Source organism: Tribolium madens, unplaced genomic scaffold (genome assembly GCF_015345945.1).
Source record: "Tribolium madens isolate multiple individuals breed KSU strain unplaced genomic scaffold, Tmad_KSU_1.1 Scaffold_3;HRSCAF=73;Tcas5.2_LG2, whole genome shotgun sequence".
NCBI lineage: Eukaryota > Metazoa > Arthropoda > Insecta > Coleoptera > Tenebrionidae > Tribolium > Tribolium madens.
Genome location: NW_025401006.1, coordinates 2,852,195 through 2,864,399, shown reverse-complemented (window position 1 = coordinate 2,864,399; position 12,205 = coordinate 2,852,195). Strand labels below are relative to the sequence as shown.

At 33.9% G+C, this 12,205-nt stretch overlaps 3 protein-coding genes across 4 annotated transcripts; 1 reads left to right on the top strand and 2 right to left on the bottom strand.

Moving 5' to 3' along the window:
- Positions 1-24: 24 nt before the first annotated feature.
- LOC123008254 lies at positions 25-1,951 on the bottom strand. Its single transcript, XM_044404002.1, has 2 exons — positions 1,791-1,951; positions 25-1,729 (listed from the first exon to the last, which is right to left on the bottom strand). The coding sequence occupies exon 2, from the start codon at positions 1,724-1,726 to the stop codon at positions 110-112; it is 1,617 nt and encodes a 538-aa protein (XP_044259937.1). The 5' UTR covers positions 1,727-1,729; positions 1,791-1,951; the 3' UTR covers positions 25-109.
- Positions 1,672-12,121, top strand: LOC123008257. Of its 2 annotated transcripts, none has more exons than XM_044404006.1 (3): positions 1,672-1,743; positions 11,225-11,434; positions 11,637-12,121. In XM_044404006.1, the coding sequence occupies exons 2-3, from the start codon at positions 11,374-11,376 to the stop codon at positions 12,047-12,049; spliced, it is 474 nt and encodes a 157-aa protein (XP_044259941.1). In that variant the 5' UTR covers positions 1,672-1,743; positions 11,225-11,373; the 3' UTR covers positions 12,050-12,121. The 2 variants fall into 2 exon arrangements, with proteins under 2 accessions (XP_044259941.1, XP_044259940.1); XM_044404005.1 differs by lacking the exon at positions 1,672-1,743 and adding an exon at positions 7,857-7,898.
- Positions 2,323-10,907, bottom strand: LOC123008255. Its single transcript, XM_044404003.1, has 2 exons — positions 10,783-10,907; positions 2,323-4,515 (listed from the first exon to the last, which is right to left on the bottom strand). The coding sequence occupies exon 2, from the start codon at positions 4,503-4,505 to the stop codon at positions 3,162-3,164; it is 1,344 nt and encodes a 447-aa protein (XP_044259938.1). The 5' UTR covers positions 4,506-4,515; positions 10,783-10,907; the 3' UTR covers positions 2,323-3,161.
- Positions 12,122-12,205: the final 84 nt, after the last annotated feature.

Sequence of the window (12,205 nt, the reverse complement as noted above, 5' to 3'; positions counted from 1 at the left end):
GGTAGAATAATACACAATATTTTTTTTAAATATGAATTTATTGTTTATAGAAATATAAGTAAAAAATTTGGCAAATGAGTGTTTATTCTGAAAACTTCATAAGCACAAATCACTTGTAAATCTTCACATTAAACGTGATCATACTATTACAAACAAGATTCGCTATTTGGTTGAAACTGAAACAACAATTCTTGGTTGAAAATAGGTCATTTTTTTTCATGAGACTTCCACAAGGTTGTCTTGTTATCAAACTAGATTTTTTTCTGTTTGCGTCTATTATTTCTAATTCAAACATAAAATCTTTTTCAAACGGACCTATTAGTTGGACTGCCCAGTGGTATTCTTTTTCAATCTGAGCAGAGTTTAAGCGAAAAAAACGGTTTGAAAATTTAATAATGTAACATGACATATTTTCAACATTATTTCTTTGTACAAAACTAATTGATCCAAAGGTAAAATTATTCGGGACCTTTAAAGCATTAGGTTGTTTTTTATCTGGTTTTAAAGTACTGACAGAAGACAAATTTGGGACATCTTGAATACGTTCAGTGACTGTTGACGATTCCAAGATCAAAGCAGCGTGAGTTTCTTCAATGTGGGCTGTGATTTCAGTTCCAAAACCATTCCAATTGCAGGCAACAAACTCACCGACAGGACAGTTGTACGACCCACGAGGACAAGAAAATTGATGATATCGCATTTGTGAGGGTTTGGATTTAAATGTGCACCCATTTGGCTCATTTTCACATGGAAAAATTAGCTTGTTCGCAAGATTATCTAAAGCAATATTCCGCAAAATTGCAGCTGTCGGGGTTGCTGAACCAAATGTAACCAATGGTGGTTTGCATTTTGCGCATTTAACCAAATTTTGTTGTTCTGGTGTCTTAGAAGCCACCTCATAGATTGGTGGTAAAGCAAACCTGTGACAAGATGAACATTTTAACAAAGCCAAAAATTCATCATTTTGTTCATTGATAACCAACTTGTCAATATGATTCTCTAGTGTAATTTTTCCCTCTACTACAGTTGAAGATTCACTGCGATCACTCAACGAGTCCAAAAAAATCTCAGTAACTTTGTCATCATCAAATCTCGTGGTGTAACAACAAACCTCGACATTTCGATTTGGTGTTTTAAAATTTATCTTACACAAAACTTCTTTAATATCAAACCCATACCCAGGATAACGTATTGCACACTCCATTAGTTTATTAATGGAATAAAATTTTTGGGCGACAATAAATACCCCAGACTCATATTCCAGCAACTTTTCACTCTTGTGCGATTTTGTTAAATCTAATTCAAAATTGCCGTCTTTTAGAATTAGATCATTGTGTTTATTCTGGCAATGAGCTAGAGCTGTGGGAAGTGCTCCTTCCCAGTTGCAGGAAGTAAAGTGTTTTGTGGGGCATTTAATGACACGAAAGACACACCTTTCCTCATGTATCGGGATATCTTTTGGGAAAGCTGTCTCATTGCAACCTTCCTTCTTATACTGACAGGGAAACTGAACAAACTGGGCTAAATCTTCATACACCTCGTTCTTCGTTAAACTTTCTTGAGATTTTGAACAACGACCACAGATATTTTTCTTGTCGATTGAGATGCAAATTGGAAAATGAGATAAATGTTTTTTGCAAACATCACATTTTAATTTCGACAACGTGTCGTCTGCTATCAAGCCGGTGAAATCCATAGTCAAACTGTTAGTGAATTCACTACCCATTGTCTACAAATTAATAGGTAAATTCCTTGTCTCATATGTTATCTTTTTAAGCTCGTTTACTTACATTTTGATTTTAAATATATTTATAAGTATAAATAATGTTAACCTTAACACTATAAATATTCGCTTATTTGCAAGCGCAGTGGTACCAAGTGGTTTTGTGGTGTTCAACCGTCATTCTAATCTTGACCTTGGTTTTCTGCTGAGTGCAAGTTGGCAATAATAATAATAATACAGATCTCTGTATTAGGTGCTATAATCTTATCAAACAATATTATTTGAATGATTTTACTAAGAATATATCTAGCAAGACTGATCACTAGCGTTTTTTTTATAATATAAGAAACGTAAAAAAATGTACCTGATTTTGTAATAAATATTTTAATCTGGTTTGTGTTTTTCCGTATTGTAATTGCGAACATATTTTGTTTCCTAATAAATGGTTGCGTGCGTGTTGAACATTCGATTGTATTCCATATTTGATAAAACTATTAAACTTTGAAAGGTACAACATACCTATGTACAAGTAGTGTGGCAACTTAGTAAAAAACCTCTGAGATTTTCAATAAATAAAATACGTTTTTAAATAATTAGAGAAACATACTTTATTATAACATTTATAACAACAGTCTGTACATCGAGCTATTTACAACAACGATTAGAAACATCGAACAACAATATGTCTTTATATATCGAGTCAGTATAACATTAAATTGAGTATTTAAAATATACAATTTTTAGAATGTAGCTTCAAAATTGATTTGAAACATGTGATACACGTTAGAACTCAGGAAGATTGTCTATACACAACATTTATATGGTCCAAAATTTTATTATAATATGATCTATTTACAGTTTTGCTAGGTGGTAACACTTTGACCCGCAAAGTGACCACAAAATTTTATACAGTTTTCCAATTTCTCTCGAATCAAGTCAGACTTACGTGGCATTGTAAGAAGTTTACTTTAAAGGCACCTTAACTTAACAATGAATTTCCAAAATTAAAATTTGTTTATTTTATTAATACTGTTTCGATATTCGAGAGGGGCCAACGCTTCCAACACAGAAGAAAAGCATGCTGGTTTTAATCAAATTTCAATGATTTTTTTGAATTTTTCTGTGTATTTGGCGGTAAAGGCTAATGTGATATTTTATTCTTATAGCCTTAGTTCCGTAACAGTCGACTAAATGTGAATGATATTTATACTTAGCACAAACTGTTTTTATTTTGGTCTAACCTTTGAAGGTCACTTTACTAAACAGCAATACAAACAGAAAAGTTGATAAAACTATGGCTAAATTGAATGAACCGGGAATATTTGATTGTACTCCACCAAAGTGATTATGAATAAGACACATTTATATTGTAACACCGATTAGATAGATTTATCTAAACATAATGCCGTGCGCAATGTCAGCTCTCGAATCTAGAAGATTATTTTACAAACAAGTCTTTCAAAGTTGAACAGAGTGAAGAGTCGCAGGTTTCTGTTGAGTCACTTTCGCCCTTGCTCGAAAACCAACTAGTTTTAGACCGGCCAGCGGCGCTTTTAGTTGTTGGTGTTTTGCATGTGCTGGGTGAAGTGTGCGGTGAAGAAGTCTGGATGCTACCTGTATCTGGCGTGGTTTGTCTGAGAAAACCCTCGATGGCACTGCCTAAGGCTTGCGCATCCACCAAAGATCCGCTTCTTTCGTCCCAAACAACTTTTCCGGGTTCTTTCTCAACAACCGTGGGTCGGGTTGATATCGGTTGATGGCGTTTGGCGAACCAGTTTGAAGGCGTATTGGCGGTATCTACAGATTTCGGTTGATCGCTGTGAAGAATAGAAATGTCGAAACTGCTTGACCTGTTGCTCTTCAGTCGACTGCGTTTCTGGTCAATAGCTTTGGGAAGTTCAGGTTTTCGTGCTGTCTCACACTGATTTATTTCCGTGGAAGAAGTTGAAAGGGAAGATAAAATAGAGATAAGATCAGTATTAGAGCAAACTATTCCGATGGTGGATGGCTTACTTGCGCTAGTTGTTGTGCAGGTGTTGGGGGGCGGGAGTTCGGAAGCCCGCCGCTTGCTCGAACTCGGAATAGGCGCTAAAGTGGTACCAACGAAGTCGGAGTACCGCCGGTTGGAAGAGTTTGTGTATCTTTGTACGTCGCCAGATTTGGAATCATCCAAAGGTTGAACTTCACAAACACGTTCGTTGCTGGTGGTCCACAACTTCATCCTTACTTTACGAGCTTGGACTATATCGTCCATTATGTCTAACTGGAGGTTATGAACGCTGCCTCTCGGTTCAGTTGACGGAGGACAAGCAATTGATTCTCGTCTGTTAGGGAGGATTCGTGTGGGAAAACCAGTGCCGGAAGAAAATGCTGCCACAGATTCGCGTCTATTCCTTCCAAACAAAGTGGGAGGAACTTTTGATATGGTCACTACAGAATGTCGCCGACCTCCGGGAGAAGGAGCTGGAGCTGTTGAAAGGGTCGCCAGGAATTCGGCTTGCCGAGGGCCAGGCCCCACCGTCTCTCCCCTTTCTGATAAACGGCGAACTTGACTTGCTGTTATACCACTACATTGTGGCGTCGGCAAAGAGTGTTTACGAATGTCTCGCGAGTATGGAGACAGAAGATATGGGTTCATAGTGGGCGATTCATCTTCTGAACTGTGATGCGAGTCAGGATCACTAGCTTTATTGTCTTCAGGATCTTCATAATAAGAATCTTCAACTACAATTAATGGTTCAGAGGTTTGGGATTGAAGCACCGCGTTCGATGATCTCCTCATGGTCGAAAATCTGGAACAGAATGACAAATCAATAAAAAAAAATTTACGGAAATTAGGCACTCATAGATGCTTTTGTGAGTTATTCAAATATGTATACAGGGAGAAGTGGTTATTGATTAGCTCTAAACATAGCTCGGAAAACTGTGACAATACAGTGAGCATATGTAACGCTCTTAAATGCTTCTCTACGATTACGATGAACCCATCGTTTGCTTTAAAAATAGTATAAAATTGTTTTTCTTACATTAATAATTACAGAACTACACACATGATATGATTTTTTACCTATTTATAACTACCTACATGTAGATATAACCAATTTAATTCATAACAATTAATGCTTTCAAAAGGTGTAAAACTACATCATCATCAATCAATTTACTACAAGAGAGTTTAGCTTTTGAAGGCAAATTACGTTTTTAGATAAGTTCTCAATTGAGCAATTTGTAACAAAAAGCATTAAGTACAAAGGAAGGTCACATGCGTATGAGTATTTTATTATTTTAGCTTTCATCGGTATTGCAATAATTGCAATAACTTTACAACTTATACAACTTTATAGCTTCAGATATGTAAACTGACAATAAAGCATCTATAAACAGAGCATGAAATTATATGTGCGACTTTAATAAGAAAACATGCTCAATGATCGAAAATTAGTAATCACAGTAGTATAGTTTTCCAATTTTATAAGAAAGTTGAAAGACGTTACAAGTCACTACAGACAGTTTTAAACAGCAAAGCTGTGAACTTGACAATATCAATTTTATTAATGTTTTCGGCAAAATCACAGTCATTTGTGTGATTTATGAAAAATTATTGATTAGACTACATAATGAATTCCAAATACGCAAATATCTTTAGCCATTTAAGTATAGAATTTTAAATTCCACCCCCCGGAAAAAATCGATAGCTTCAATTGAAAAACAATTTTAAATTGCATGAGAATATCAATTTTAGCAATAAATATGCTACCAAATTCTATTATTATTCGACAGAATTCCATTCGAGAAAAATCAAATTGTCTGAACTTCATTACGAGCAGCGCCAAAAACGGATATACATATGTATTATTACTATACCTACTATTCATAACTACGTTGTTTTCAATTTTTGAAAAAATGGTAACACGTTAGATACAAATTTTAAGTCATTGTAAACTAGAAGATTTTAATTTCAGGCAGAGATATTAGAATACTTTAAATTTATTTGAGAGGATATTTTTTGAGAAAATTATGCTTGATATGGTAGGTATATGTATTAATTCTGGTTCGTATAAACGTCTTTGTTCGTGTGATAAAAAATGTTTTTCACATTTATTAGAACAATATTCACATCAATATTTAATAAAGTAACTACTCAGGGTAGCAAATTTTATTTAATGCTGTACTAGTCTGTTAATTTATTTTTTTACAATATCATTGTTTCAAAGAAAACACATTCAAAGCGGGTAAAGTGCAAATGCGATTTCTGAGGACTTTTTAAGGATTAAAAAGAATTTACAACATAATTTTAATTTAAAAATTTGTGCTTGGGTTTGATGCATGAGACAATATGCTAGCGAGTGTGAATTAAAATTTATGACTAAGTAAAGAGGAAAATATCTTCTTTCTTTTCACTCTCTCGTGAATTTTATTTGAAATAAGCGGAAATAATAAACCCTGAAGCATCGTTAAAGAAAAAAATTAAAGCAGATTATACATTCTTAAATATTTTCGAAGTAAATTTTTGAGATGAGTTTTCTGTTTCCATGTATCTAGCCTGGAGTGTTTAATACGCCGAGCAAGTAGATATCATCTTATTATCCAAGTTGAGTATTCAAAGAGTATTCCAAAAAGCCATTAAAACTTCATATCCGATTTGGCTAATTTGAATCCCTGAGATTAACTGAAACTTTCGTTTGCCGAGCTTGCATCGAATCATTAAAAAACGATATACACCCAACACCGGTAAGCCTTCGTTTTGTACGGAATGACAGTTTGGATTTGCAATGTTTCGAAGGGTGAAGAGGTGGTTCAGGTAAAGTTTGCCAACGGGCGATTACCATAAAAGCGGCAAATCCCTTTTACGTAATGAATCTCTAGCTGGGGTTGAGATAGGACACTCGCGCTCAGATGAGTAATTATTTTTCACAGAACAAAGTACGTACACAATTAGCGACACAATGAGACTTCGTCGGCGGAATTTTCTAATTAAAAATTCACTTCTTTAGCGTCCCATCGGTGCAGGAATTAAACGCTTTTACTCTTTTCTATTGTTCTTTTCGTGTGACAACTTACAACTTCAATTTTAATTCGCACCTACAACTTATCACCATTAAATTGCGACCTTTATTCACTGATAATAACGGGAGTCCTCTCTTTGTTTATTTCCATTACCACAGACCACAGCAAACGCAAATTTGCGCATAAATCATAATGTTAGTAAAATGTATGCTCGAGCATTAGGTGCTCACATTCCTGCTAATGGGTCACGTTGGCTAGAAAAATTCGCTCTTTAATAATAATCAAACACAAATTTTGTGCCTTTTAACGTTAAAGTAATTAAAATGAATGTTGAGGTAATTAGAATTGTACAAGTTCAGTGTTGAATTTAGTTAAGCTGACCGCCTCTTGAATTCATTACGCACGAGTCCGTTTCATGTACTTAATTCCATTTTATGATCCTAAATGGAAGTTTACTTCTCATCAAAGTTGAGCGTTTCAAAACTGTTTTAATGCTTCCATGTGTTCTAGGACAAGGGTTCCGAAGACTTCCTTTTTCGCCCTAAATTTATAATTAAAATAAATCCCACAAACTGTAACTGGAGTAACTTGTTTCTTTCCTTGAAACCGCTTAAAACTCTTAAGAGCCCAGATACCGGACTTTTTTCCCGACTGTTATGAAAGCTTATTCAGTTTTAATTACCTACTAGGTATCGAACCTTTGTGTTTATAACAAGGAATCATAAACTTTTTGATTGCATTCTCTTTGCCACGTCACAGATGTTGTTTTTGAGTTATTGAGATTTGCGTCCTAAACTTCCAGACCTTATTAAATGTGAAAGAGTTTCATTACGAAACTCCTGATTTGCGAACAGATAAAAACTTTTTATATTTTCATTTCTGACAAACAGCTTGTAAATGTTAATATCATCAATTTTGCTAAAATTTATCAACAAGCTAATTAATTCAAAGTGAGAAAACTTTACAATCTTGGATTTATTGTCGAAACAAAACTACAAATTTGTGCTACACAATTAAAAACATAAATTACGTCATGAAACTTAATTGGTTCAACGTTAATAAAAGTGATCTGTTAATGGATACGAGTACATACAGCAGGGTTCACACAGTTGACCCCAGAGTAGAAATAAGAACAAACCTTCCTCGCTTTGAGCTCGTTTAATAACAGGTAATTAAAAATTCTATTTTACACTTTGTTCAAATTATCAAATTCTATATCGTGCTAATGTCGCTGTAAATTTTTAACTACTTACATATTTAAAAAATAATACAACTTTGTCTTCAAATTTTCTAAAATGTTGAAATTATTGTTTATTATATAGTCTAGCAAACTTTATTCCAGATTCCAAAATGAAGTTGTTTCAATCGGAGCAACAATATATCATTTCTATAGTCTCTAGATTGTTTGTTGTCAAGAATAACTTTACAAAACTCTCGTAATCGAATTTTTATTTTTATGTTTATAGACAAGTAAGAGTAACAACTAGAAATTGATGTGGCAATATTGAAAACTGCTCGCTTCAGGTTCTAAACAAAAATCAAAGAGATTATAAATCAAAACATTGTTTCAAGTTTTCAGATGTGCATTTAGGTTCTCTTTGCTTTCAATACATCTCTTCCGTCAAAAAACAAAATTTTAATTTTACATTTAATGAAAAGTACACTCCCGCTGTTCGCTGAAAGCTTATGAAAACAGTACAAAATGATTAACTTTAGGTTTAGGTACAGTCGAAATTCTCTCTCACAAAACCAGGTTGTTTTATTTCAGTTCGAAAATATGTACATTTTAAAAAACTGGATATTATATTGTGCGACGTAAATTTTTCATTGGTCTTGTAGAAAAGAAATTTCGAACATAAAAGTACTGGAAAGAATCCTGCTCTAAATGCAATCTTTGGAATCAAAGTTGTGCGTAAGTGAAAATTTTCCAGTGAAAGACGCAAATAAATCCAGAGTAATATTGCAAGCACATTGAAAGAAGTTTCGAATCTAATAAATAGCAAAAATGAGGAGTTTTACTGTTTTTTACTATGTATTTTTGTCTGGAAAATAGAAAGCATCTCCTCAAAATAAAACACAAATGAATTTCAACTACTCGTTAATATTTTTTTATACATATTTTTTTACAAACGTTAATGTATAATTTTTCACAGAAAAATGATATTGAATAGTTACAATATACTCCTAATACTTATTCTAATCGAAATAGAACTATGGGAATAAACAAATGTAACAATTATTAATGATGTTAATACTTTTACCCGATCAATATACTACTAACAGAATCTAGATTTGTCCAAGAAGACTGTCGAATTCTGTTGAGCATCTCAGATCATCTCTTGCCGCACCAAATCAGACTAGACAAAAATATTCATAAAATGAAAGTAGAACCAAATGAAATGAGAAATGGTAGACCCAAATCCTCAAGATTTTATACACGGTGAATAAAAAGCATGGAACCACTTTCTTCGTAAACTTACTACTTAATAAAAAAATAATTAGTGTAGCGTAAAGTACAATTAAAATGTGAGCGTTCATCAAAAATAAAATTTTTTGAATTTTTTTTTAGTTTTTGAGTTTAACAAAAAAAAATTTAATGGCAACCTACTGTTATACATTTTTTTAATTAAAGACTAAGATCTAAAAATTACTTCTATAATTAAATAAAATTATTTTTTAACCAGTAGTTTTTTTTAATAAATTCTTAAAATTGCGTTCTGAACTCATCACAAAGATTTTCAGAACTTAAACGAAGTGGTCGTTTCATATCATGGGAAGGCCATGATTTCTGGACAGGTACTTTGGGGTGGTTTTGAACGGACTAAAAATAAAAGAGTTCTTATTGGATTTTTTATCCATCCGGAACCACCCCAAAGGACCTGCACAAAAAATCGGGCTCTCCAACGACCAAATTCATAAAACGACCACTTCGGTTAAGTTTGCAAATCAAAACATTTTAATTATTTCTCAGTGTTTCGCTTTTTTTAATAAGTAGTATAATTCAGTTTTTGAGTAAGAATTTATCGAATTTGATGGGGCCCCAGCTAAGCCGATGGCCAGGTCCGCCAATCGCTTAATCACTCTCCGTTATAATATACCAAAGTGTTATAACTTATAAACTTATAGTTTGTCATTATTTCATTAAACAAATAAAACTCGTTTTGTGAAATGTAATTCAGATTTTGCTTTTCATTAAAATGGATGATCAAGACATTATACAAGACAGTCAGTTACAGATGTTATTTTGAAAAATATGCGTACATTGCGGTAAATAAAGTGCCTCTAATGAACCAAGACAAAATGGATTTCCCTAAATATTTAAAGTGTTTTCAAAGATAAAAATATATTCAGAGATTATTAATTACAAAAATGCATGTTGTAAACCTGAACTTTGGTAACGTTCATCGCGTTTAAAGATGAAAAATGTGGTCAGAAACGATTTTCAAATTTTAGAGAAGAAGGTTTGACAATAACAGATTATAATTTACGTCACACATATGTGTATACGAGGATCGATCTAGATACGTGTTTGTTACGCTAAATTAGGCAATTGTTACAAAGGAACTAATTAATGATTTCAAGTTATAAGGACATATTTTTATACTTTACTTTCTATAGTAAGTTGAAAATTAATCTGTGATTAAATAATTGAAATAAAATGGAAACCAAAGGACCAGTTGGATTGTCATTGATTTTATGAATTTTTTACTGCATTTTCTACGAGCTCAGGATCATTAATAACAAAAAATCGTATTATTTACTTTACCTGACAGATCTTCAATACTAGTCTCATTAGTTTTTCAAATTTAATTATCGACACGCAAGCCACACTGAACCCGAACAGTTTATTAAGTGTAATAATTAATGATGTTGTTCATCAAATATATTTATTTTTAGAGTGATTTTATAAACTGTGTGAGACGATATTGTTTATTTGAAATTTTTTGTAAGAAACAGACTTGGGAAAAATGCTCAGCTTCTTATTATTATTGTAGAGAAGAATTTGGAGAATGCGTGGAATTCTTTCATGCACTTCGCTCCAACTAACTTACCAGTTTGTCTTTCAAAAGTTAAAATACGTGCTTGACATTTAAATTTCGCTACTTCAAAAGAGACTCAAAACTATTCGAAAAGAACTCGAGAACGGCGTTATTGTAAGCGAATGTTAGTGCCTGCACGAACGGAGTGATACTGCCCCGGATCATGCAGGATCCTCCCCACGGCGTCAGCCTCCGCCTGCGATTTTCTGGACCAACAGCGACTGCATAACCACCGATAAGGCCGACTAAAACCGCTGAATTGAAACCTTCTAAACCCTCAGCAAAAACAAATTTTGAATCAGAAACAAATCGCAGTAAAGTCCCTCTGTTCATTTCCACATATTTCATACAACAAAACAATTTAGGGAAAAGTCCAGACTTGTCTAATCTTTGCAAGGGTTCATTTTAGTCAATCAAATGCTACCAAATAGTCCATTTAAATATTTTTATCTAGCAAAAAGTGCGAAAACGGAAAAGAGATAACCAGCGCGGGCTTGCGCAGCTTCAAAATGGCGAAAGCAGTTCCGTGGATAACATGAAGCCGATAAATATGCCTCTAGGACTATTTCATTCGAAGAAAAATCGACAATTGTTGCAATCAAAATGTTACTCAAATGTTGCACAAGTTTGATTATTTTCCTCGCAGCTTTCGCGTTGCATTCAGGTAAGCTCAATGTTGGTGTAGCACTCAATCCTGCATATTTTCTCTCAGATTGTCATTTACTATAAATTTATTTACTTTTGTGTTCCCATTTGACCTATAAATTTGTAAAAAAAGATGCTATTGACGTCTGTGCACCGGCGTGTTTGTAAAACGCGCTGAGTTGCGTCAGTCGTCGTGGTAACCGGGGAATTATTGATTCCAGATTCAAGCGAACAGCAGCAACAGCACCGGACCAAAGCAGCCACAGAAAAGCAGCACGACTTGTGGTGCTATCGATGCGATACTATGGTGGATGGTGAACGATGTCTTGATTTGGCAGGAAATTATTCTTACATGCATACTAAATGCCACAAAGAACAGAAAAAATGTCAGGTCAGGAGGATTTCAATGTCGACGAGTACGGACGAAATCACCGGAAGACCGAAAATGTGGCTGTTGCAACGCAACTGCTCAGAGACTTGCGAACCGGGCTGTATAGTCATAGGGGAGAGGACAAAGTTGCACTCTTGTATCACTTGTTGCGATGAGAAAAATTTTTGTAATGCCGGGAGCGGAGCTGCAGGATTGCGAAGCATGTTTAGTTTGATTTTGTTCAATGTGAAGCAGATTTTATGACCATAATTTTTTTTGATATTTATCATATTGTTATTATGTAGTTCTTTTCTCCAATAAATTTTCTTGAAACAATTTCCAGTTTTCATTATTTTGCTGTGTCCAAAGAAACATTCCTAACACATGAAAATATGACAAAGCACTATTCGTCCAAGATTC

Bases quoted from the DNA above. Each gene is read 5' to 3' on its own strand.
- LOC123008254 (XM_044404002.1), bottom strand. From the start codon at position 1,726: ATGGGTAGTGAATTCACTAACAGTTTGACTATGGATTTCACCGGCTTG.
- LOC123008255 (XM_044404003.1), bottom strand. From the start codon at position 4,505: ATGAGGAGATCATCGAACGCGGTGCTTCAATCCCAAACCTCTGAACCA.
- LOC123008257 (XM_044404006.1), top strand. From the start codon at position 11,374: ATGTTACTCAAATGTTGCACAAGTTTGATTATTTTCCTCGCAGCTTTC. The intron at 11,435-11,636 runs GTAAGCTCAATG...TATTGATTCCAG, and splicing joins AGCTTTCGCGTTGCATTCAG to ATTCAAGCGAACAGCAGCAA.